Below are 25,651 nucleotides of genomic sequence, written 5' to 3' on the forward strand. Positions count from 1 at the left end.
TGGCGATGGGAATGTGCGCACAGATGTGGTTTTGAGCTGTTTCCACGCAAGCCGCACAGCCCGGCAAATGCTTCATTCCCACGAGCGCCGCCTTCAATGAAGACGTGAGCTGCTCCAGCCCACTCTCGAATACATCTCGCGCCCACACCCCTTTCGAAGACACAACAGATCTGCATGGTTCAACTTTTAATATTTTCAAACATACAAACAATAATATAGACAGAAAAGCTGTAACAGTAACACACGTGGAATTTTTTTAAAAGACCTTGTAGCTCTTCAAAGTTCTTATCTCCACTTTTTAGGACTAAGCTGTTCCAAGAAACATGGATCCGAGGATATCCTATTCATCTTCTGGCCTGAAATTAAACAGGAGCAATGGATTTTGTTCCAGAACACTTTATAGGGGATAGCAGTAAAGTCAGAAGAAGGAAACAAAGGAAAGTTTTACTTATTTGGAAAATTTATGCTGTAATTCATGATTTTTTTTGGGGGGGGGGTATTACATTCAAATTACCTCCACTCAAGATTACGGGACAAAACCATGTAATGGCTTTGTGGACCAGCCTATCTCTGCATATATATCTGGCTCGCTTCATCCAATTTTCAGTATGATTTCTAAGAGAAATGTCTACAGATATGCCAGACAATAAGGCTATCACTACAAGGTTAAAATGGAGCAAAGATCCATTTGTACATAATCTACCACTTTGTCTCTTTGCTTTGCAGCTGGGCTTCTCTGACATATACCGGATGTACATCCAGACACAGCAGAAGACCCCCTCCCTCCAAGCCCCAGACAGAAGTTAACAGGGGAAGGACAGGGGAAGCAAGCTAAAGGCCAGGTCCTCCAGCAGACTCGGTTTTCCAGGCCACCCCGTCTATCTAGTGCTGCGGCCAGAAGGCTGACTGGACTGGGTCACAGGGACCTCTCACTCCGGTCTTCTTCCACCTGCACTGGCTCCCAAGTAGCTTCCGGGCTCAATTCACGGTGCTGCCCTTTGAAGTCCTATATGGTTTGGGGGAGCATACACTGAAGACCACCCTACCTGACCACTGTGATCATCTTCAGGGGCCCCATCGCCTGAGGCTAGGCAGGTCGCAACCCGAGGAAGGGCCTTTTCACTCATGGCACCAAAATTACAGAATTCCCTCCTCGAGATTTGTCTATCCCCCCTCATCCTGGTCTTCTGCCAGCAAGTGAAGACTTTTCTATTTCATCTGGCAGACTCCTACTGACCTCTTTTGTTTATTTTTAATTTGGGTGTGTGTGTCTGCCTGTGTGAGATAAGCTGCACTTTAGAAAGCTGATTTTAATATATTTTTAATAGGTTGCCGCCTTGAAAGCCCTGATTGGGTGAAAAGGCAGGATATAAATGTTTGAAATAAATAACCTTCCTCCAAGGAGCTCAGGAAACGTGCATGGGTCTCCTGCCCATTTTATCCTAACAACCCTGTGAGGTAGGGTAGGTTGAGAGGCAATGACCAGCTTAAGGCCACCTAGAGCAGGAGTCCCCGGTGGAGGGTGCCCGTGGGTGCCCGCTGACGCCTTTCCTGGTACCCACCTAGTGTTTTTAGAAACTGGAGGTGGGTCTTTTCTCCAGCAAGACTTCTGATTGGCTGTGCAGATTTTTTTTTTAAAAAAAAAACTGCTTTGGCAGCAGCTTCCACTACAACCCAAATGATCTTCGCTGTGTGACTGAAGGAAAGCTGCAGCAGCCATTTTGTGGCACGTCCTGCCCTCCTGTGGCAGCCATTTTGTGGCAGCCCCCACCATACTGCGTCAAAGGTGCCCACAGGTTCAAAAAGGTTGGGGACCGCCGACCTAGAGAATTTCATGGGGGAAGAGGGAATTTGAGCCCAGATCCTAGTCCAGTCCTCTAGCTCCTGTACCACACAGTCACTCTACACATGGGCAAGGGCTGAAAGCAATGAAGTGCAATTGCCGGTGGACTAGGACGTCCAAGGAAAGGCTCACTTCAGCCACTCCAAGAGCCTTTTTGGAGGCAGCCCCACGGGTGTGGAATTCCCTTGCATCAGACATCTGCTAGACCTGGATACTCAGGTCCCCAGAGCAGGTAGTAAACAGTTACTTCTAGAGAGTACAGAATCTCACGTGTCGCTGAATCGCGGCTGCCACTGTAAAGGATGGCAGTTTAGAATAACACTGAGTATTTTTATTTTATTGCTAGAGAAGAACTGGTAGGTTAAGCTTTGCTTTTTCCCTCCCCAAGTCTGTTCAGTTAGCAGCTACTGAAACATACACTGGACTGAACAGTAAACTCCACAGCCAGCAGCGTCTGTGGGCCAGGAAGGTACTCTCTCTTTCCCTCTTGGAAAACTGAACTACACCCTTCCTAGTTATTAGTGCATCCTGAACAATCCAACAATCAAGGCCAAGTCACCAGTGTCCAGTGGCACCTCACTTTTGGAACGCCCTCCCTCCTGAGGCTCGCCTAGCGCACCTACCTCACAGGAACTCAGTGGCACCTTATTTATTTCCTGCACAAAATTATGCTGAGAGATGCTGAGCCTCACCAACCCCCCATCCCCTACAGCAGTTTGGGTTCTGCTGAATGCTGCCCAGCACCAAGCTAGGGCCCTCCCGTGGCCACTCTGCTGGTAGGTGGCGGGCTCTGGTGAACCCCCTTCATGAACTAATGCCTCAAGGTGCTCAGCAAGTATCCCTGCCTCATTTTTTAAAAAAATCTATTTAATTTAGTAATTAGGTGGCACATGTAATAGGACCATGGAACGTGAGAAGTATAAACCAAAGTAAGCTCAAAATCATAAAACAAGAAAGGGAACGTTTAAACCTTGCCATCCTGGGAATGAGTGAACTAAAGTGGAGTGGATTAGGACATTTTCAGTCAGAAAATTATAAAGTGTTTTACTCAGGAAACAACAAACACAGAAGAAATGGAGTTGCTCTAACAGTGAGGCAAGATGGAGTGCAGTCAGGGTGCAGTCACATATTTCCCAAGAAGCCTAGAGTCTAGAAAAAGACCACTGACAGACTCAGGTTCCTGCCCTGCACCCAATTTTGCAGCGCCCTGGCAACAAGGGTATCTTCCTTTACTAAAGAGACACGAGTTACACAAGAGAAGGAGAAAGACAAGATGGAGAAATGACGGTAAGAGACATATAAAGACTACCCTATCCAACAACTCTTTTCCTACCTGTTTCCTTTTATCTGTGTGAAGACCACAATGCATTCTTCATTCAAGATATTCTGTATGTTGTATATATTCCCTGAAATCAGACACATGAACACATGAAGCTGCCTTATACTGAATCAGACCCTTGGTCCATCAAAGTCAGTATTGTCTGCTCAGACCAGCAGCGGCTCTCCAGGATCTCAGGCAGAGAGGTCTTTCACATCACACCTATTCACTTTAACTGGAGATGCCAGGGGATTGAACCTGGGACCTTCTGCATGCCAAGCAGATGCTCTACCACTGAGCCACAGGCAGCGTCCATTGTATAAACAGCCCTGCTGCTTTACGAATTCACATAACATGTCTGCAATGGTGATTTTAACCTTCACAAGCTTTCAACATTAGCGAAACTCAAAGGAATTTCACCCTGCGAGAACGTCAGGCCTGGGCTTTCCCACTTCCTAAGAATCTTCCACAAACCACACAAGCCCCAGTTCTCCTTCCATGGCCTTTACTTCTTCTACGGTTCTAGGCAGGGCACACAAATACAGGCATTGACTGCATGCCAATTTTTAACCTGTTCTGACTGCTCAACTACAGAAGAAGGCACCTCGCAAGCGAATGGCCAGCGTCCCTTCTTCCTTTCCCAATTCAGATGTATGGCTTATTGCTAATATGCAGGGCTGTGAAGCCATGCTGGTATTTTCAATAAAAACTAAACGTCTTTCTAGCCTTTAAACTTGACAGTGGGGCTCAAAAAGTATGGGGATGGTGAAACAAGATTACCAGTGGGTGCAAATGGACTGCGGCGCTTTCCCCCGCAACCAGCAACATACAAAAAGAGAAATCACATGAGCTCACTCCATAAACTGAGGTCACAGAATTAATGTTGTTGTTGTTTTTGAAGCATGGAAAACAGCCTTGCTAAGAGGCCTAAGAGCCTTGCTGTGCCTTAAGATCTCATGAGAATTTTACTGCTCTCCATTTGAGCTAGTACCACCTAGATTTTTAGAAGTGTGACAGAGAGAACACGTGCCAGAAATCAGAATGAAGTAAGGCTGGCAGTTATATAAATTAATCAAGAAAAAACAGTAGCCATATGCCACACCAACATTGCAATCAAACCTCAAAATACAAAAGCATGTGACTAAGGGACAAAACTCATAGATCTAATTATGTACCGACATAACTACCTATATATACTGACTGAAATACATCCAAAGTAACAATACACAATAATTCTACTGGCATAGAATCAAGAGTCCACATACAGTCCTTGAACTTGTTCTTCCATGTTGTAGACATCTCTTCAATGGAATGAGGAGTTTGTCAGATTACGTATCATTTCAGACAAATGAGACTGATGTGAAGTTCTGTTGAAGATTTTTACGAAACAGGATCAGGAGCCAAAAACCTGTCTAGTACGGAAAAGATTATTTATAGCCATTTTTCTACCAATACTGAAGAGATGATTTATAACTTTATTTGTTAACTGATCTACTGGTGTTGCATCATTGAAGAGATATGCACAACATATGGAAGAACAAGCTCAAGGATTGTATGTGGACTCTTGATTCTATGCCAGCAGAATTATTGTGTATCGTTACTTTGGATGTATTTCAGTCAGTATATATAGGTAGTTATAATGTTGGTACATAATTAAATATATGAGTATTGTCCCTTAGCCAGTTTTATAAATTAGCCAGGTTTGAAATTATTTGACTCTCTCATGAACAGTTAGTACTAAAAAGGAAAAGATGTTCACATGAATTTCTCAGTAGCTTCCAACCTAAAACATAACCTGAAATAGTTAACCCCTCCATAAGGTGTAGTATATGGCTATGGTTATCAGTCTTTTCACCAACAGTGATGGATTCCACAGAGCACGGCTAACGCTGGCCTTCTCCCCTGGTTCTCATGCCTGAGGAGCGGGAAGAGAGATGCACATTCTCCTCATGTGGGAGCAACATGTGGCCCATTCTGAGCCTCTATAGGAGACCAAAAGCAGTGGAGAGAGGTAGCCTTTTCTTTCGCTCATGCTGCTTCGAGGGAACACAGGAAATGGGCTTTATTCCTTCCTTTGCACCTAAGGCATATGCCCCCAACACTGTGTTTCAAGACATGTGTGAGCATGCTCTCAATCCTGCCTGCAACTTGACCTGGGCCCCTTTCACTCTGGGAAAGCAGTTGAGCTGAGATCACTTACCAGCTGGAACGTAGAAATAATTTCCAGCACACAGAGAATAAGATTGACCATACAAAGTGAAAAGAAGTCTGCCTTTGACAACATGAAAAACCTGCAGAAATAACACAATAAAAGTTACTTCAAAAATCATTTTTAACTCAGTCCGAAACAACACAGCCAGATAACAGGTTGACCAACAAGGAGAACTTGGCCCGAGAGCTTCCACAGCTTAAAACTTTCTCTGCACTTCCTATGAAATTTTGGTCCAAACTACATGGTACGTTTTGTCACAAGTTGGGCCTGGGTTGGTCAGATCAGACTTGCCCTCAACAGATGCTCATCGCTCCCCCTCCTGCCTTCACCTTGATGTCGGCTGCATGCCCAACCCTTGTTGGAAATGGTCTTGGGCTGTCAAATTCTAAGTCAGAATTCCATTCAGCTGAAAGGGTTATTCTTGGGCATGGGAAGCAATCAGTAGTCCTCAAACCTCTGATTCCCAAGGCACACTTTTCCCCCCAAATGAAAGCGGAAACACAGTTTACTCAAATGAAAGCAGAAGCACACCCCAAGAATTCTACCCAAGTCACTGCCTGGCGCACCTCCTAAATGGAAGGAGCCAAGTGGAGTGTAATAATTTCTCCAGCTACGCAGCAGGCAACATCTTTCAAAGATGGGTAGTTATGCCATCTCTTTCACTGGAAATCACAACTGATAAAAGACATAGCAGGGTTACCCACTCCCTCTGGGACTGCCAGTTAGGAAGACCCAAGGACAGAACGTGTCATCACGGAGATACAGAACACGTGGCCTCCTCGGAGGATGGGTGGTTTGAGCTTTCAGAAGCTTTCAATCATTTCGATGTAAATGAAATAAATTTCTCAAGCACATAGCAAGAGAATTGTTACCCATCACAACCTTCACACACTGAACCACAAATAGGCACAAAGCAAAGAAAAACATAGTTCCTTCCTGCCTCAAGAGGGAAACATAGTTCCTTCTGTGCAACATTAATAGAACTGTTATAATAGTTAAATGCTTATTTGATAGTAAATATAAACACCAATGAGAAGGCCTTGCCAACACTGCAAGTTATGCCGAGAAAGGGCACATACAGCACCTCGCCTCCTTACCAGTGTGTCTGTCGAGGAATACTGAGATCCCTTCTCTTTGAATGGCTTCAGTACCAGTTTGCCAACAGAAAATAGGGGAGTAGAAAAATATTTATATATGGACACGTCTTCATTACTGAAGAAAAGCAAATGTGAACGGCCGCTGCTCACACATTCTGTTAAAAAATGAGAAAACAAATATTTGCAGAGGATTCTACATCAGATAATACATACTGTGCCCTGGCAAATTGTTACCCAAGATAGATTAAGCCTCTACTTTATCGTCATGGTGCCACAGAAGATCCAACAGCACGCCAGAAGGCGATGTCACAGGCAACGCTAGAATGAGGGGACTATATTATTTGGGACAAGAACACTGAAGTAAGACACAGGGGATAAGAGGATCTGCGAGGTCACCGTGGTTTCTCGATGATCCAGGAACATTTGTATATGCTTGAAAGAGAAAACTAACCATTTGAAAAGGTCCACATTGCTTACCTTGAAGAACTTCTTGCATTGTGGCCACATCAAACACGTGAGCTGGCTCGGAGAGATCTTTTAAGGCAGCATTTCTGTTTTCCAGCACCTTCCCTGCAAGACAGAAGCCCAAATAAGGAAAACTGGACATGAGATTGCTAACTTCCACAAGCATGGAGAAAAACAGGGCAGTGGCTCTGGATGAAGACAGGCTCTTAGATATAGGACTTCAAGACCTAAACAGCGCTGCTAATAAAACATGCTCCCCATCAAATTTAGGGGTACCTTTTGATGTTTATCAGCCTTCCCCATACTTATCTCACCTGTGTGTTCCTTCTCAACGTAGAGCCATTTCTCTGGCCAAATTTAATGTTTTGCCATCTGCGCTACTAGAAGGCAGATTTCAGAAAATTCCTCTGTCTGACAGGCTTTGCCCCTTGGGGCAACAATTGTATTGAAACGGTTGCTCATGTCTTATTTTATTGTAGTTTCTACACAGAATCTCGCAACGAACTTTTAAGCCCCTTGTTGGTTAATAGACAGAAAGTCTCAGATTCTTTTAACGCTTCCTATATATTGAACAATTGTTCGCCCCATATATGAGACACAGTGGCACAGTTTTTAAAGTTTGTTTTAAAAACCCGCCAAATTGTTAATTAGATGGCAGTATCAACAAACAGCGCTATTTAATGTAACTGTCTTTTAATTATGCCATAAAGGGCACTTTTTAATATCTCCATTCCTTTTGTACCCTTTGTGTATTATGTTTTTATGCCAATAAAGGAATTATGATGATGATGATGATGATGATGATATTATTGGAAGCACCAGCTAGAATTGGGGGTTTCAAATGCATGTGGTCCATTAAATTGAAGCTGCTCATAACTGTGTGGTTAAATTGATATACACTCCATTTAAATCAGTTGGATTTCTGCATATGCTAATGGAAAGTCCATCTGTTAGATCATAATATAATTCTTCTACCTTATCAGTTAAAGTACATTATCCACAAGGCCCAAACAATAGGAGCAAATACTAGAGTGTCCCTAAGGTAGTGCATTTCAGAAGAAACTGTTCTTGTCAGTTAAGATCTGTGACTCTGCAGCTGCTTGATTGCTTCTAAACAACTTGTCCAAGTCTTTGAAACAATGGATATTTTCAACAACAGAAACATTTGACATAACTGTTCACAAGAATGTTTGGTACACCTCCACAGCAAACCACTTTCTGACAGTTACAAGAGTCAATGCTGCAAAGACTTAGCCCAGTGGTTCACAAATATTGGCTGCCCTTGATATCCAGCAAAAATGGCTATCCACTTCTCAGGGAAAGCGGAACACCCCTGGAGCTCAGAGCAGATGAAGCGACAAGCCTCTGCTCCTTTGCCAAATGGGGCTTGTCCCTGCAGTCAACCTGAGCTTAGGAGGCACAAAGAAGCGCCAAGCGGTTACTCACGAACGGTTACTCAATATTTTCCTCAGAGCCTGCCCTGGACTTTTTAAAAGAAATAAATCTTTTTTCCGCAAAACAAAATTAAATTGCTATACTCCACCTTTTATCCAGCTGGCCCTGCAAATTCAGAGCCACCATCTATCCAACAGACCATGTAGATTTATACAAAATTAGTTGATTCCAAATGCATAATTTCAAACCTTTGTAACAGCAAAGGAGAAATACCAAATAAAGGGAAAGACTTCCATACCCAAGTCCATCTCCACAGGCTCTTTTATCCTTTTAGGTTTATGGGGTTCCTTCTGTACAGGTGATATGATTCCACTGGCTACAAGCCCTCCTGAAACAAAAAAGACATTATAGAATCACTTGTGCATAACCACTTCTAAAAAATGTTTTGTTAATGAAGGCAAACGGAATACAACAACATAGCATGAGAACAAAAACAGCATGATCAACAGCAGACCAAGCATTTGGGCTCTATGACTTGGAGAGCAGACACTGTCCTATTTATTTTAATACAGGGACAGATCACATCTCTCAGCTAACTGCTCTTAAGGTGGTTGACAAGAAAAAAATAACTAAAAATACATATTTATATAAAATCAAGGCAACACTGTTGCAACAAGACTTTAAAAGCCAGCACAGAACTCAAGTACTTGCAATGGTTACACATTTTACGCCTTATGTGACAGAGTCAGATTTATTAAAACGGTCAGCGACCAGACAGAATATGTACAAATACAGAAAGACATTTAAGTTTAAAAGGAATATATAAAATCCACAACTAATAACCTGATCATTTATAACTGACAGAGTCCTTACATAAGTTTTTGTAAATCAAAGGTCTGAATGACTAGCAGTCAGTGAGGGACCCAGATCGTTTATGATTGCCTTACGTTTAGTAAATGCGATGAACAAAAATTTTGCTACTGAACGTGAAATCTCCACGTTTTTGTCCTCCAAGAAATATCTTACTAAAAAACCCTCAGATTGGTATATAAAACTTCCGGTTTGGTTAAAATGGTGTATAAATGGTTCAATTAACCACTTTCTCTCCGAGGCATACCAATCGCAATGAAATAATACATGAGAAACTGTCTCTATGGAGTCGCTTGAACAGGGACAGAGTCTCATGGAGCGGGGAGTATGGAGGAATCTGCCATATAGTAGTGAGGAGGGAAAGGCATCAAATCTTGCCCTTGATAGGGCCCATCTATGGTTTGGGTTGGAAATATTGGCCAAATATGAAGCTGGAGCCAAACCCGAACCAGGATTCAGGTGGTAGCCATATGTGACACATTTTATGCCTCTCTGACACTTGAGAGGTGGTGGGAAAAAATCATACACAGCAATATAAACCGAAAAACAGATCTGGGCAAAACCGATCTTTACTTGGTACCAGGAGCTAAACAAGCTTGGAGTGACGGACACAGCTGTGGGGAAGGAAGCACTGAAGCCCTCCCCCCCATTTCTAGCAGCCATGCACCTCACCTCTGAAAGTGAGATATACTGTCTTAACAGATGAACAGGGTCATGTGGATACCAAGCTGTTTAGCTCCTTCCAAGTGCTGCTAAGAAGTTGGTTTTTATATGCAGACTTTCTCTACCACTGAAGGAAGAATCAAACCGGCTTACAATCACCTTCCCTTCCCCTCCCCACAACAGACACCCTGTGAGGTAGGTGGGGCTGAGAGAGTGTGACTAGCCCAAGTTAATTCAGCTGGCTTCATGTGTAAGAGTGGAGAAACAAATCTAGTTCATCAGATTAGCCTCCGCTGCTCATGTGGAGGAGTGGGGAATTAAACCTGGTTTTCCAGATCAGAGTCCACCACTCCAAACCACTGCTCTTAACCACGACACCACGCAGGCCTAGAAGCCAAAAGTTTAAAATCAGCAAGAATCCGCTTCCTATACCAAAAGGACTAGAAAGCAATCCTGCTGCTGCTGCGTACCAACAGAAGTCTCAAAAGGGACAACCAAAGTCGGGCGCATAGCGGTGATCTATCCTGGATGTGACCAGAGCAAACCACGACTCTCGTGAAGGGCCACAGCTGGCTAGCCAGCTGAAGTCGGCTAGAGACACCCTCAGAGGAGACCTGTAGACCTGCTCCTTCATGTAAGGTGAAGTCCAGAACAGGCTGAATCCTCAAGTCTCTATCAGATCTTTAACTGTCCAACAGCACCTCCAGGTGGCCTTGATCATGCTTCGGTTTACTGGACCTCATCCACTCCGCAGCTGCCTCCAAATCCTCTGGATGGAACCCACGTTTACAGATTATTTCACAGCCCCACAGATGCTCCTTCAGCTGACAAACAGAACTATTAATGGTGGCTTAAGAGCTGGGCCAAGTATTCAAGCCATGTGGTAAGGGAACAGACATGTCTGATCTCTGAGAAGTGCATGCTTAAAGCCAGGCAATTGGCATGGAAAACACAGGAAACCGCTCAGGGTCAAAGGTAATGATGGCATCCCAAGCTGGAAGAGCAACTGCAGAAAGACCAGGGAAGAGGAAGGCTTGGGCAGCAAGCATCTGGGTGACGCATTTGGGGCAAGAAGTTGCACTTGATGGCAACAGCTGAGATCGTAGGGGAAAGCAACAGTTCAGATGAGCTGCCTTTGGAAACGGGTGCAGAGAAAATGCTCCTGATAAGGCTCTTAACAGATTGCTTACCTGTAATTAATATTCTTTGCACAGTCACTGGCCCAGTCACACTAACAGGACTCGAAACTTCCCAAGTTAAAGAAGATTTTGCTTGCTATGCCCACTCTGAGGAAAAAAGTCCCACCGTGCATGCCTCAAGTACCTTCTCGCACAGAGCAGCAGCAGAAACAGATGCACCTGTTGCAAGGGAAGGGGGGGGCAGGCCAGGTGACCAGATAGATGACTACTTGGAGAAAATCAGTTACAGGTAAGCAGCCTGTTCTTTGAGGCCACAGGACATGACCAGGAAGCTGACCTACCTGGGAGGTGAAGAACAAGTGAAGACAGGCTAACAAAGCACTGCCTACCTGGCCAAATCCTAACCCTATTGCATTGTTTATTGGCTGACTTATGCTGTCTGACTTAATGTTTTTTGTACTTTGCAATTTTCTGAGTCTCAAACAGAAAAGTGGACTATTAATGAAGCAAATGTTAGAGTTGTTAGAGATGGCAGCTAGTACAACTCTATGGGACCCACTTCACAGAAATTTTGATTGGCTGCTTTTATATGTTTTACCAGACTACAACCTGGCACCTGTATCAGTTAGTTTTCACTTAGACTGATCACCTTGCTTATCTTTTTAATCTTCTGATCTTTCTCGTCACACATTATTTGTAATCGCTGTGTGTTTCAGACGTATGGACCAGTCACACTTCGAAGCATCATGATGCAATTCCCACCCCTCCACACAGTAAATCTGCACTAGAAAGACTCATGACTGAATTAAAAACCTCCACCTTCACTTACTCCCATAACCCACTCCATGCAAAAGATTCTCAGCTGGACTCCCATGCATACCTGAAGTGAGCGGTGACTCACAAACAAAAAGTGCATACTGAAATACATGTTGTTAGCCTTAAAGGTTCATCCGGACTTTGGTATTGTTAGCATGTGTAAGCTGTGCTGAATTTGACACAGCCAGGTAAAATAGATGTCGCAGGTACTCAACACTGGAATGCGTTCTCTGATACCTGAAGTGTCCATCTTATACATTACACGCTCTCCACGCCAGTACTCCAAAGGCTTAATCCGCAGTCGCCTGCTCCGACGAAGACTGGCTGTGTCATCAGGGGGCCTTACTAAGAAAGAAACAAGTGGATCTATGTAAGTTAAGTCCTTGTAACAGCTGGAAAGGCAGACAGATGGCCACGCATATGGGCCATTTCTCAGCAACACACTTCAACTAAGGGCTGCACACATGGGGGAATGTAACCAATTCCAGTCCCAGAAATGGTTTTCCACTTCAGTCATAGACCTGAACCAATTGGTACAGGAAGGTCACAGAACCCTTTCCTAAAGGCCCAATGTAAATCTTCACCCCATCCTGTGCCCTATGGTTGGGCAAGAGAGCCAGGTGAGAGATGGAAGCCACACCCACTCCCTCTGGAGGCTGCCGCACCCCACTAAGTGTTGCGAAGGCCACGGAAAGCACAGCAGCCCTTGAAACCACGGCCCGTCTGTGGCGCAGCTCCAAGTGTCCCCAAAGCTGATGTTTGAAACTGGGGGTAGTGCTGAGTCATGGTTTTCAGCTGTGCTCTCTTCAAGTTTGAGAGTGAATCCCCAGAGGAACTGTTACGAGCAAGGAAGCACTTTGAAAAACCTCTCTTAAAATGTTATTCGGAGTTCAAAACATGCCAGCATTTGGGATGAAGCAAACCTTGCATATCTTTTTCCCTGTTTTTCTTGGATTCACTGAATTCCCACAACCCTTTATTGGCACAGATTACAGGCTCAAACTATTAATTATGACCCAGGGTAGAAAAAAGCAACACAGCCATAGAACTTACCCACTTGATCCTTTAATGAAACTGAAGGCAAAAAGGCAGAATCCTCCTGTATGGCTACTGATGGCTCTAACAAAAAAAACCAAACACACACACACACACAGATTTCAGATGCTTCTAGGGCTAACTCCTTTTCTCTCTTTAGAGGGAACCAGGGTGCCACCATTCACAAACACTGCACATAAAGCAACCTACAAATGCTAGCGCTCTACAGATCAGCAACCAAAACCAGAAATGGAGGTACAAATGACAACGAAGCATATTCTACAGGGGAGTAAAACACACGTAAAATGAGAGAGAATTCTTTGGTAGATTCAAGTCTATCCAAGTTGGGGACCTGTGAGGATCTGGGTGGAAGGACAGTCTCATTCTTTGTCCTACGAGTACCCAATCCCACCCCCAGACTCTGCCGTGCCAGCCCCCCTCCACCTTTCTCCTGTCACTCCCCTCCAGTGCCCTCCTGCCCCCCTTTCCAGTATCCTTGTCAACCATCCACCTGGTCTTGCTTTCCCTCCACCACTCTCCCTTCAGTCCACCATATCATCCACTCACCCGGATTTGTTCTACCCCTCCGAGTCCCACTCTTCCCACCTGCTCCGTCCTTCCCTCCCACCCCCTGCAGTTTTTATTCCTCCTTCCCCTCTTCTGTCCCATTCCCTTCCAAAGCTGGGACAATTTTGAGCTGCAAAAGAAACGAAAACGGAGCCTTGTGTACTCACCGTGACGGCTCCTTCTGTTCTGGGTTGAAGGGCATCTTGTCATCAGTGGGTATTGTCGTCACGTGCCCAGGGAGGCAGGACTAAAAAATTATCTTCAGCTTCCTGTCTCCCTGGGCGGGAAGCCCAGTTTTCGGACTCGCCGAGCTAAAGAGACAGGTAAGTGCATACACGAAGAAACATCAAGCAATAAACACTGCTATAATAATACACTGAACTCCAATAGAAACTGTAACATGTAAAGAACAACAGTGAAAAAGGTCCCTCACAGAGAGGCTTAGGATAGATGGCGGACATAGGGAGAGAATTGACCCGCACTATAACCAGAACATATTCCCAAATTAAACTGTAAGAACAGGAGGAGATAGGTCTTGGATCCTAAAGGGCGGGCAAGATGCCCTTCAACCCAGAACAGAAGGCGCCGTCACGGTGAGTACACAAGGCTCTGTTCTCAGTTCTGGGTGAAGGGCATCTTGTCATCAGTGGGATATCCAAGAGCTCAATGACTGGGAGGGATTAGGACTTATCCAAGACCTGCTGCAGGACCCTTCTACCGAAGGCTGCGTCAGCAGAGGCCATGGTGTCTATTTTGTAATGCTTTATGAATGTAGACGCAGTGGACCAGGTGGCCGCTCTACATATTTCTTCCAGAGAAGCTTGCCTATTATAGGCAGCTGATGTGGCAGCACTTCGCACCGAATGTGCAGTGATGCCTGATGGTGGAGTAATCTTACTGGCCCTGTAGGCCTCAATGATACACTGTCGGACTGCCGTGCTAATTGCAGAGCTAGACATTTTGCATCCCTTGGAGGGACTGGTTAGGGAAACGAACAGGGCGTCGGACTTTCTGAAGGGAGCGGTACGCTTGAGGTATATTTTTAGCAACCTCCTCATATCTAAGGGGTGCCACTCCTTCTCCTTGGGATGAGTAGGGTTAGGACAGAAGGAAGGTAAATGAATCTCCTGTGAATGGTGAAAGGAGGAGTTCACCTTGGGAATAAAGGTAGGGTCAGGTCTGAGTACGACTTTGTCTCTGTGGAAAATACAAAAACCTGGGTTGGAGGAAAGAGCACTCAGCTCCGACAAGCGACGAGCCGAGGTCACAGCTGTAAGAAAGATGGTCTTAAGCCTCAGTAATCTTAAAGGAATTTCACTAATTGGCTCGAACGGGTGGCGAGTTAATGCTGTGAGAACCACGTTTAATCGCCAGGTCGGGAAGCGATGTACTACTGGAGGGCAGGTCTGCCCTACGCCCTTAAGAAATGTTATGACATGGGAGTGTCTGGATAGAGGTAAGCCACCATCTATTGTGAGTACGGTGGACAAGGCTGCCACCTGCCTTCGTAGAGTGGAGACCTTAAGCCCCATCCGAACTCCTTCCTGAAGGAATTCGAGGACGTTAGGAATACCAGGATAGAGAGGGTCTAAGTGTTTGCGTCTACACCAGAGCACAAACGCCCTCCAGGATGTATTATAGATTCTCCTGGTTGATGGGCGTCTGGCCTCGATCATTGTATCTACTACCTGAGCCGTGTATCCTTCTTCTAGAAGGGATCTCCTCTCAATTTCCACGCGGTTAAGCGCAGCCATTGAGGGTCTGGGTGAAACAATGGTCCCTGATTGAGTAGATCCGGTAAGATTGGAAGTTCCCAGGGCGATTGGATCGAGAGTTCCCTTAGGCTGGGAAACCACGGTCTCCGAGGCCACATAGGAGCAATGAGGATCACGGTTGCCCTTTCTTTTCTGATTTTTCTTATTACCTTCGGTAATATAGGAATGGGAGGAAAGGCAAACAGTAGTTCCCTCGGCCATGGTGCTGTAAGAGCGTCCATGTCCTCCGCCCTCGGGTGAAAGAACCGGGTGTAAAACCTTGGAAGAAGGTGGTTGACCTCCGAGGCAAAGAGATCCACCTTGGGGTGGCCGAACCTCTCCAGGACCTGGTGAAAGACTGACCTGTTTAGGGACCACTCTCCCTCGTCCAGAACCTGACGACTGAGCCAGTCGGCCTGCAGATTGAGCACACCGCTTACGTGTTCTGCAGAGAGAGACAGTAGTCTCTTTTCGGCCCAAGTCAGAATGACTTCTGCCTCTCGGTGGAGTCTGGATGATTTTGACCCCCCCCCCCCCCCCGTTTGTTGATATATGCTTTGGCCGATATGTTGTCTGTTCGGACCAAAACATGTTTGTTTCCCAGTAGGTGTTCGAACCGTTCTAGTGCTAGCCGAATCGCCCTTAGCTCTAGCAGGTTTATGTGAGACTTTCTTTCTGCTAAGGACCAGGATCCCTGGGTCATTAAGTTCTGGCAGGTTGCTCCCCACCCCTTGAGACTTGCGTCCGAGAAAACCTGTATCTGGTTCTCTATCAGGAAGTGTAGACCCTTGTTGAGATGTCTGGGAATGCTCCACCAGAGGAGAGATTGTCGGAAGGCTAGAGGGAGTAAGATAGATTTGTCCCTGCTCTGGGTGATGAGATCTTGGTACGGCCGTAACAGACTCTGAAGGGTTCTGGAGTGGAGTCTGGCCCATGGTACCGAGGTGAGGCACGCCACCATTTTCCCCAACAGTTTGGCCAATGACATGATTCTGCCCTGAGTGGATCTGACAGTGGATTGGACCATTGTCTGTATCTTGGCTATTTTGTCTTGTGGGAGAATTACCCGGTTTCTGTGAGTGTCTATAATGACCCCCAGGTGTTCTAACCTCTGGGTGGGGACTAGATGACTCTTTTCCATGTTCACTAGAAATCCGTGTTTGGAGAGAATGTGAATTACCCTGGAGGTGTGTGTCAAAGCTTCCTCTCTGGAATTTGAACAAATCAAAATGTCGTCCAGATAGGGAAAAATTGATATTCCCTCCTGACGGAGAAGTGCCACCAGCGTCACCAAAATTTTGGTGAAGACACGGGGGGCTAACGCCAGTCCAAACGGGAGAGCCCTGAACTGATAATGAGTTCTGTTGTAGCAGAATCTGAGGAACCTGCGATGGGATGGGTGGATGAGTACGTGCATGTACGCTTCCGTCAGGTCCAGTGATGTTAGGAACTGGTCCAACTGAAGGGCTTCCAGGATGGAGCGTATTGTCTCCATGCGAAATTTTCTGTACCTGACCCTTCTGTTGAGGTGTTTTAGGTCTAAAATAGACCTCCAGTCCCCATTTTTCTTGGGGACTGTAAAGAAGATGGAATATACTCCTTTTCCCAGTTCCCCTTGTGGGACTGGCTCTATGGCCTGAATCTGTTGTAAGTGTAGAATGGCTTGAAGTGTTCTTTGATGTTTGTCTGGTCGAAGAGACCTTGGAGAGTTTATGAACTTGTCCTTTGGTATGCTTGTAAATTCTATCAGGTAACCTGATGAGACTATCTGGGACACCCAGGCGTCCGTGTAGGAACGCTCCCACATCTGGTGGAAAAGTAGGAGCCTCCCCCCCACTTCCAGAGACCTGGCGTCACTGCTTGGGGTTCTTGGTGAACTTGTCACCTCTGTTGTTGGCAGACTGCTGATGTCCCTGTGAGGGACGAAAAAATCTGCCGCCCCCTCTACGAAAGGATCCTCTAACGTTGTTATTCCAGGATCCTCTACGGTGGTCAGGTCTAAATGGCGCTAGAGTGTGGGAGGACCTGAAGTTGGGGAAAGAGGATGAGGACTTACCGTCCCTCTTATAGGATCTGGGTAGAACCTTCTTTTTATCTTTGTTTTCGACTAGAATCTTTTCTAGTCTCTCTCCAAATAGCTTCCCACCTGTGTAAGGATAAGATAAGGTTAAGGTCTTAGTCTTTATCTCATTTTGCCAGGGGCGAATCCAGAGTGCCCTTCTAACGGCAATGTTAGAAGCAGTGGCCCGAGCCGCAAAGGACATGGCATCCAGAGAGGCGTCTGCCATAAAGGCGGAAGCCTTAAGAAGTCTGTTGTCCTTCTGATTTTGCGATTGTCTCCTGTATAGAGCTGTATGATCTTTCTGAGCCACACAATGGAGGCTCGTGCCATTATAGAGGTTGCAGCTGAGGCCTGGATGGCCAGGGTCGATGCCTCATGCACCTTTTTTGACAGGATCTCGGGCTTTCTGTCCATTGGATCCCTAATAGTTCCCATGCCATCTTCTGAAGGCAGGTCTGGGGAATGAACAGCTGCTACAGGAGCATCTATGAGGGGGAGTTGAAAAAGGTTCATTGCCTGAGGAACCATGGTGTAGAGTTTTTTTATGTTAGCTGAAAATTGCCTATTTGCAAGAGGCTTATCAAATTCTGTTTGAACCTAAGTTTCGAAAAACTCTGGAAATGGGATTTCCCAGACACGGGGCTTAGAGCTGGGAAAAAATTCCTTTGAACCCTTTTTTCTGGATTTGGGTTTGTTCTCACTGACTGGGTCTGGGACCTCATTAAGATCTAAGGCAATGAGGGCCTTATTTAGTAAGCCCTGGAAATCCTCTGCCAGGAAAAGGAGAGGGTGTTGCTCTTCTAATAGCACGGGGGTGTCCTCGTCCGAATCGAACTCCCCTTCCTCCCTGCTCTCAGTATCGGATACTATGGACATTTGCTCCTCCCTGGAATGGTGGGCCTGTACGGGGGGTTGCGCCTTTAAGGCCGCCTTGGTGTGCCACTGCCGGCTAGAATGAGCCTCCTGATCCCCCTGTCCCTGGGTAGGGGAAGGGGAAATGGTCTGAGAATGTCCTGGGTTCACGGGCTGAATGATAGGGGCAAGAGAATCTCTAAAAGCCTCCATCATCTGGGATTGTCTGTTTAAAACCCCATTAAAAAATTCAAGCATTTCCCGCCTCGAAATAGGAGCCTCCGGCTCGTCATGACATACATTACCCCCCTCCTGGGAATCGGCCGTCGGCGGGGCGCTATCAATCCTGGGACTCTTCGGGACCAAAATGGCCCCCGGCGCCATTTCGCGGGCTTCGCTCTTTTTGGCGCCATTCTGAGGCGGCTCCTCCGAGCGCGCCTTCTTTGGAGCCGGCGGCCCCTCAGCACCTCTAGCCCCGGAGCCTCCGCTCTGACCGCCGACGGTCTCTTTACGGCGACGCCCTGCCGAAGCGACGAGGGCTGAGTCGCGGTCGTCCTCGGACAGGAGGTCCGAATCAGAATCTCTCCTGCCGTCCGCCATCTTGCCCAGCGGGGCGAAGTCGGGGCGGAGAGATCAGACAAACGGAGGGAAAAAAGATGGAGGGTTCAATTTGCAGCCGAAGCCAGCAGGCACAGAAGGTAAAGTAGACAAAAAAGAAAACTTGGGGGGGGGGGGAAGGGAAGGGGTAGTGAAGAAAGATTGAGGAAAAATTAGTCCTACAGAAGGAGTTCAGAACGAACGCTGCCGCCCACGGCAAGGCAGGACGGAAATTGGGCTTCCCGCCCAGGGAGACAGGAAGCTGAAGATAATTTTTTAGTCCTGCCTCCCTGGGCACGTGACGACAATACCCACTGATGATAAGATGCCCTTCACCCAGAACTGAGAAAGGGCGCCGGGATGTCTCCCCCTGCAATGTGTGCAGCTGTGTCGCTATTCTGTTTGGGTTTTTCAGGTTAGAACTTCTGAGGGTTTTTTGTTTTTTTTGGCAAACCTGGGAGCTCCCCACAGGTATGCACAGAAACAGAGTGGGAAGGGGCCATGCAGGCCATCTAGCCCAACCCCCTGCTCAATGCAGGATCACCCTAGAGCATCCCTGACAAGTGCTTGTCCAGCCTCTGCTTAAAGGCTGCCAGTGAGGGAGAGCTCACCACCACCCTGGGTAGCGGATTCCACTGTCAAACAACTCTTACTTAAAAAAATTTTTTTTCCTAATATCCAGCTGGTACCTTTCCGCCCAGAAATTATACCCATTATTGAGAGTCCTATCTTCTGCTGCCAACAGGAACAGCTCCCTGCCCTCCTCTAAGTGACAGCCCTTCAAATACTTAAAGAGAGCCATCATGTCCCCCCTCAACCCCCTCTTTTCCAGTCTAAACATTCCTAAGTCCCTCAGCCTTTCCTTGTAGGGCTTGGTCTCCAGGACTCTGATCATCCTCATCGCTCTCCTCTGCACCCACTTGGTTCTGTCCACATCCTTTTTGAGGTGAAGCCTCCAGAACTACATGCTGTACTCCAGGAGCATCCTGACTAATACAGTGTGCAGTGGGACTATGACACCTTGCAATTTGGATGTGATGCCTCTGTTGATACACCTCAATACCGCATTAGCCTTTTTTGTCGATGCATAACTCTGGCTGCTCATACTTAACTTATGGTCCCCCCGTACCCCAAGATCTTTTTCACACACACTGCTACCCAGAAGTGGATCTCCCATCCAGTATGTGTGCTTCTCAGTTTTGTTGCCCAGATGTAGAACTCTGCATTTATCCTTGGTTTAATCGCATCTTATTCACATCCGCCCGCTTTTCCAGTATGCTCAGATCTCGTTAAATTCTATCTCTATCTCCTGGTGTGTTTGCTGCTCCTCCCAATTTGGTGTTATCTGCAAATTTAACGAGTATTCTCTCCATACCCTCATCCAGTAAATTTATAAAAAATATTGTAAAGTTCCAGGCCTAGAACTGAGCCCTGTGGCATCCCGCTGGACACTTCCCTCCAGTCAGACGAAATGCCATTGACAACCACTCTTTTGGTGCGGTTCTCCAGCCAGTTCCCAATCCACCAAACTGGGCATAAATTATTGATTTATTCATAAAAACATCAAAATTGTTAGGATACTTTCCGGAGTGACAGACCTGAGCCTAAGACACCTTGAAAAATCTAAAAATGAAACATGTCTCCCTTCCTAAAAACGGAGGTTGGCCTCAAAATTTACTTCTGCACAACCCAGAAAACAGTTTTGCAACCATTAGCCAAGACATAAAAATGGTAATGTTTACACCTTATAAAACAAGAGTATGAGACAGAATACTGGGGTCTGGACATTGCTTTACCTCTTCTGGACTTAATCTTGGGGCAGAGAGAAGAGCCTGTTTCCAGGAACATGAATTAGGCTTGCTTCATTTACCAGCAAACAATATAGATACATCAATAATCTCTTTCCACATGGACATACAGTAAGCAGAGTGTCAGGTCTTTGCTACCTTTGGAGTAGGAGTTTGGCAATTGCAGGCCAGAGGCTGGCTTCCTGTCAAGGCCAGGTTCTGGCTGCTAGTCAAGGTTTTGTTCTCATGCTGCAAATCCTGTGTACTGTTTATCACATTGTGATGTCTGCGATTCTCTAGGAACCGTTATCTTGTAGTTACTGCACTGTGGTTTCACTTTGTTTTACTTTCTTGCCTAGAAGCTTTTATAGTGTAACCTACCTGCATAGACCCCACTAGCAACCTCTCCTGCGTGAGAGGCAGTCAGCTTCTTTCAATCTGTCTTTTTGCTCCTAATAAATTAGCATTGCTTAGGATCACCTGCCTGAGCGTGTCTGTTTATGGGATGCTAAGGATGGACGCCTGAGTCTGACATTGAGACAGCCTTACCTGAAAATGAATATTCCATGTTGCCTCTAATCAAATCTTCCTTTGAATGGGAAATGATATCCTTCGCCTTGTAGACTGGACCACTTTAAAAAAAGAGGCCCGTGTTTAGAGGAGATTAAATCAAACACAGCAACAAGCAACACACTTATATCCCTTCAAGTGAATACTGCTCACCAGAGATAAATCTAGAACTAACGGACAGGGACCCTGGTATGTGGTGCAGCTATTCCTTTACCACAAAACTCACATGCCTATATCAAGCGTTATCCCTGCAGAACTTCCAAAGGTCCCTTAGCAGTAGGCCTTCTAAGGCAATCAAAGACTTAGTAAATGTTCTTATAAACATTTTACTTGAGCATAGCTATCTATCAGCTCCATTACCCCATTAACAAGCAGAAATTGACCCCAGATAACCTAGACCTCACTCTCCCAGTTGGCAACTTGGCTCCTGATTTGTAGCTGCTGCTTGTACCGAAACAAGACCCAACCAATTAAGGTCTTGGAGTGAAGATGGTTAAACACTGGTGCTGGGGGTGCCTTGAAACCAGGACGGCACAACAGACCTGGGTTACAACCTTCAAGGAATCCAGGTGCGCGCACAATCCATGGCTCACTGCCAGTGGACTTAACCCCGGTTCGGAAATCAAGGGAGAGCTGCAGATGCTTACGTGACGCTAGTTCCACATCCTAGGTTAGAAATATACCCTGATTCACATCAGCCTCACTCTGAAGCTCTAGTCAAAAAGGGCAAGAGTCCAGTAGCACCTTAAAGACTAACAAAAATATTTTCTGGTAGGGTATGAGCTTTCGTGAGCCACAGCTGAAGAAGTGAGCTGTGGCTCACGAAAGCTCATACACTACCATAAAATATTTTTGTTAGTCTTTAAGGTGCTACTGGACTCTTGCCCTTTTTGACTACTGCAAACAGACTAACACGGCTACCCACTGTGAATTATCTGAAGCTCTACTTAGGACAAGCTAGCTTGCAACAGCTCTGTTATAAAAGATATTTCTCCACAAGCTGTGCTTTCTAGCCTGGAGTGTTGTGGCCAGATACACAATTGTTGGTAGCGGACACAGCCAAATTTCTGCAGCCATGGGGCAACCGCATGGCACATGAACTGTCTCGTGTTCAGGTGGTTCAGCTATGATGCAACATGGCACCTTGAAACAAGATCTCACAAGCATTTCTAGAAACTTGTTTTTAGATCTCAGGATGCCTGCACACACTCAGCCCCACCCGCCTGGCAGACAGCACTGCTCAAGGGCCACAGCAGTCAAAAACTGCAGTCAACCCCCCCTCCAGCTCTACCACCAAGAATACTGAAAAACAAGTTGTGGAAAGACACCTGTGGGGAATAAAGCCAATCCCAATGACATCCCTCATCCTAAATTGAAAACACTTCAGCACATTTCTAGACAGAGAGAAATAATTAGCTGACATACGTAGAGTAAGGAAACTTACCTCAGATCGCTCATATTTATAGCTCGCACAGAAGGACCCCTAAGAGAGATTGCACATGGTTAAACTTGCTGCAGTTCAGTAACAGCTCACAGCAGGCCCAACGGCCATTACTGAGGTTAGCCTTCCGGGTGTGGAAGGCCTCTGCTCAGGCTCGGTGAGGGCCGTCCCTTTTCACGGAGGCCTTGAACTTGGTGCACAGCTCATGGCTTGCTACTATGAGAGTTCGGAGAGAGCTGTGACCGGCCCAAGGTCACCCAGCAGGTTTCTTTACTTTAATGATACTGTTCATATGGCCAATTCGGCCTGAACAGTGTCACACTAAGATCAAAATTAAAAAGAAGCTAGATAGATGGAGATAGATAAACAATAAGTATTTTTTCAATCTTGACGAAGATAAAAACTTGGCTACTGCCAATGTAGTATTAAAATCCACCCCTGCTAAAAGAACCCTCAAATTATCCAATTCAGATTCCCAGATAAAAGGCTACTTTGAGGGAAAAGGCCAGCCGACCGGCTCCCTGCCCACTAGCAAGGTCTGAAAGCAGCCTTGTCTGCCTGCCCACCTGGTAGAGGGTCCCCCTGTTCCCTGGCTACTCCTCTGAGAGGAGACCCCCCCTCCCAACCAGGACCAAGCTGAACTGCTGCAGTAGAAAGTTTCACCCCTGAGAGGTAGCCGGGATTTGGCAGGCGGCTTGTCCTGGTCTCCTGTTTCTAGAAAAGACCAGCATACAAGGGGAGGGGTCTGGCGATTGGATGGTCATGGGTCCCACTTTCTCCTCTCCTTCAGCGGTCCTTTCTAACTCTGGGAAAGATGATTTCTGGGAAAAGGAGACCCACATGGACCAGCAGCCATTTGCGTCAGTGGCTGCAACGTGGAGCAAGACATCAGTCCTGCCTTTGCTGTGGAGGTGTGGGAGGGTGATTTTGTCTTCTTCCTGCCTCCTCACTGCAACCACTGACTGGTGTGATCCATAAGGGTCACCCAGTCCCAGGAGTCCACTTTTCAGGGGGAAAGGAAAGAGAAAGATCTGCGATCCTTGCATCAACAGGTTGTTGGATTCAAGCCATTTTCTACAGCAACAAAAGTGGTGAACTGTGCACCAAGTCAAATCGACGTATAATGAAAAAGCATGAAAATGTGCTTACTGGAGTGAAAGCGTCCTGCTATTTTGCCCTGCCATGGATGGAAATGCTTGTTCTGCCTCACAGGATCCCTCTTGGGGTGAAGACCCGCCACAATCGTCTCCAGGACTTACTAAAAACTTTTGACTGACAGGGGCACTCCTCTTCTCTGGAGGAATTAATCTGTCCCCAGGAGGTGTTCCAGCTCGCTTGTTGCACAGTCCTTTGGCTTCACTTTCAACACCCTCCTTCAAAACTAGCGCTCCGAGTTTCCTCCCGGCATCTCTAACGAAACTCTGCCTTTCTGCCTGCTTTTCCAAAGGCACAATTTTTGGACATTTTTCCTTCCTATTTGTTTTACCAGTGGACGACTGTAGGGCTGGAGGTTGAATGGATTGGGGCTGCTTTGAAAAACTCTCGCCATGTTCCACAACTGGATCGTGATCCCCCCCGCACACGTTCTCTATGCCAGGCCCTTGGGCTGCCTGGTCACTTCCAAGCAGTGGAGAAGGTGAACTCCTTTCCTTGGGTAGGCTGTTCCTTCTGGGTTGCAAAAGCCAAGAGGTAGTGGGGCTCCCAAATGATTCCGCTATCAAAAACTCGCCCTCGTTCTCTGACTCTGAACCTGCTATATCAAAAGGAAGGGGAAATGGCAGTGCCTGAGAAGTTGAACTCCTAAGAGACAAAAAGAAAAGAAATCCATACGTCACTGGGAATGAGCTCAAGTATTTTCAAAAAGTTACCTGAAAAAAATCAGTATAAATGACCATATTATAATAACCTAAGCAATCTTTCAAAGGTGTTGGCTTCAGCTAATCAGCAGCCTATACGTCAACATCAAATCTCTGTCTCCCAATACCCAGCCGCTGTGTTTTTAGCAAAAAAAAAAAACTGACAACTTGCCAATCATAAGAACATAAGAAAGGCCCTGCTGGATCAGACCAAGGCCCATCAAGTCCAGCAGTCTGTTCACACTGTGGCCAACCAGGTGCCTTTAGGAAGCCCACAAACAAGACGACTGCAGCAGCATTATCCTGCCTGTGTTCCAAAGCACCTAATATATTAGGCAGGCTCCTCTGATCCTGTAGAGAATAGGGATGCATCATGACTAGTACCCATTTTTACTAGTAGCCATGAATACCCCTCTCCTCCATGAACATGTCCTCTCCCCTCTTATAGCCTTCCAAGTTGGCAGCCATCACATCTTGGAGTTGACTCCCTTAATTTTGGAATTAGGACATCACCTGTAAAAATGGCCCCAACAACTAATGAATAAAGCTTGGTGTCACAAACTGAATCTGATTTTCTATTGCTAAGCCTTAAAATCGTAAATAGGGTTTAATTTAAATGTTTTTAATCTACTTCATTTATACCTGGCCTTTCTCCCAAATTCACTCCAATCATTCTCACCTCTTGCATTTTATCCTCACAACCCTGTGAGGCTAAGAGTGTGATTGGTCCAAGATCACCCAGCGAGCTTTTACAGCAGAGCGGGGATTCGAACCCAGGTCTCCCAGATCCTATTATAATACTTGAACTACTACACCATGCTGGCCATTTATTTCTAATCTCAGGTATCTTTAACAGCGAGGGTACAAATAATTATGGCACCCCACAGCATTTCAAGTCTGATTATATAGCTATAACAGTGATGCCGCATTATTATTGTGAGCTGTTCTGAGACGATATTGCACATATATAAGAAGAGGCAAACGGAACTGAAAAAGTCAACAGACAAAACGGAATATTTATTCTAGAAGATCATCTTTTGCCTTTACTGCTTATTTTCTTAATATCAACAAAACTCTGCTTCTCAGAGTTTTGTTGATATTAATTTTGGAACCTTATGGACTTATTATTATATTATTTGTTGAGTACAATTGTTTTGTGGACACTCACCTTTGACACTTACCTGTACTGGTTGCCCTTTTTGGCTAATCCTGTAGGATTGTTCATTACAGGTTATTTTACATTTGTATGTTGATATACATAGTAGTTTGACACCAGTGCTTGGCTGTCTATGTGGATTTCATTTGTTGTATT

The 25,651-nt window shown here is 45.9% G+C and overlaps 1 protein-coding gene across 1 annotated transcript; it reads right to left on the reverse strand.

Moving 5' to 3' along the window:
• Positions 1–331: 331 nt before the first annotated feature.
• On the reverse strand, positions 332–7,010 carry CENPC (centromere protein C). The gene is made up of 5 exons (XM_056857884.1): positions 6,948–7,010; positions 6,471–6,625; positions 5,362–5,452; positions 3,177–3,249; positions 332–356 (listed from the first exon to the last, which is right to left on the reverse strand). Exons 1-5 carry the CDS (start codon positions 6,964–6,966, stop codon positions 341–343), a joined length of 354 nt encoding a protein of 117 aa, XP_056713862.1. The 5' UTR covers positions 6,967–7,010; the 3' UTR covers positions 332–340.
• Between the last annotated feature and the right edge of the window lie 18,641 nt (positions 7,011–25,651).

The sequence above is a fragment of the Euleptes europaea genome, chromosome 11 (genome assembly GCF_029931775.1).
Source record: "Euleptes europaea isolate rEulEur1 chromosome 11, rEulEur1.hap1, whole genome shotgun sequence".
NCBI classification, from domain to species: domain Eukaryota; kingdom Metazoa; phylum Chordata; class Lepidosauria; order Squamata; family Sphaerodactylidae; genus Euleptes; species Euleptes europaea.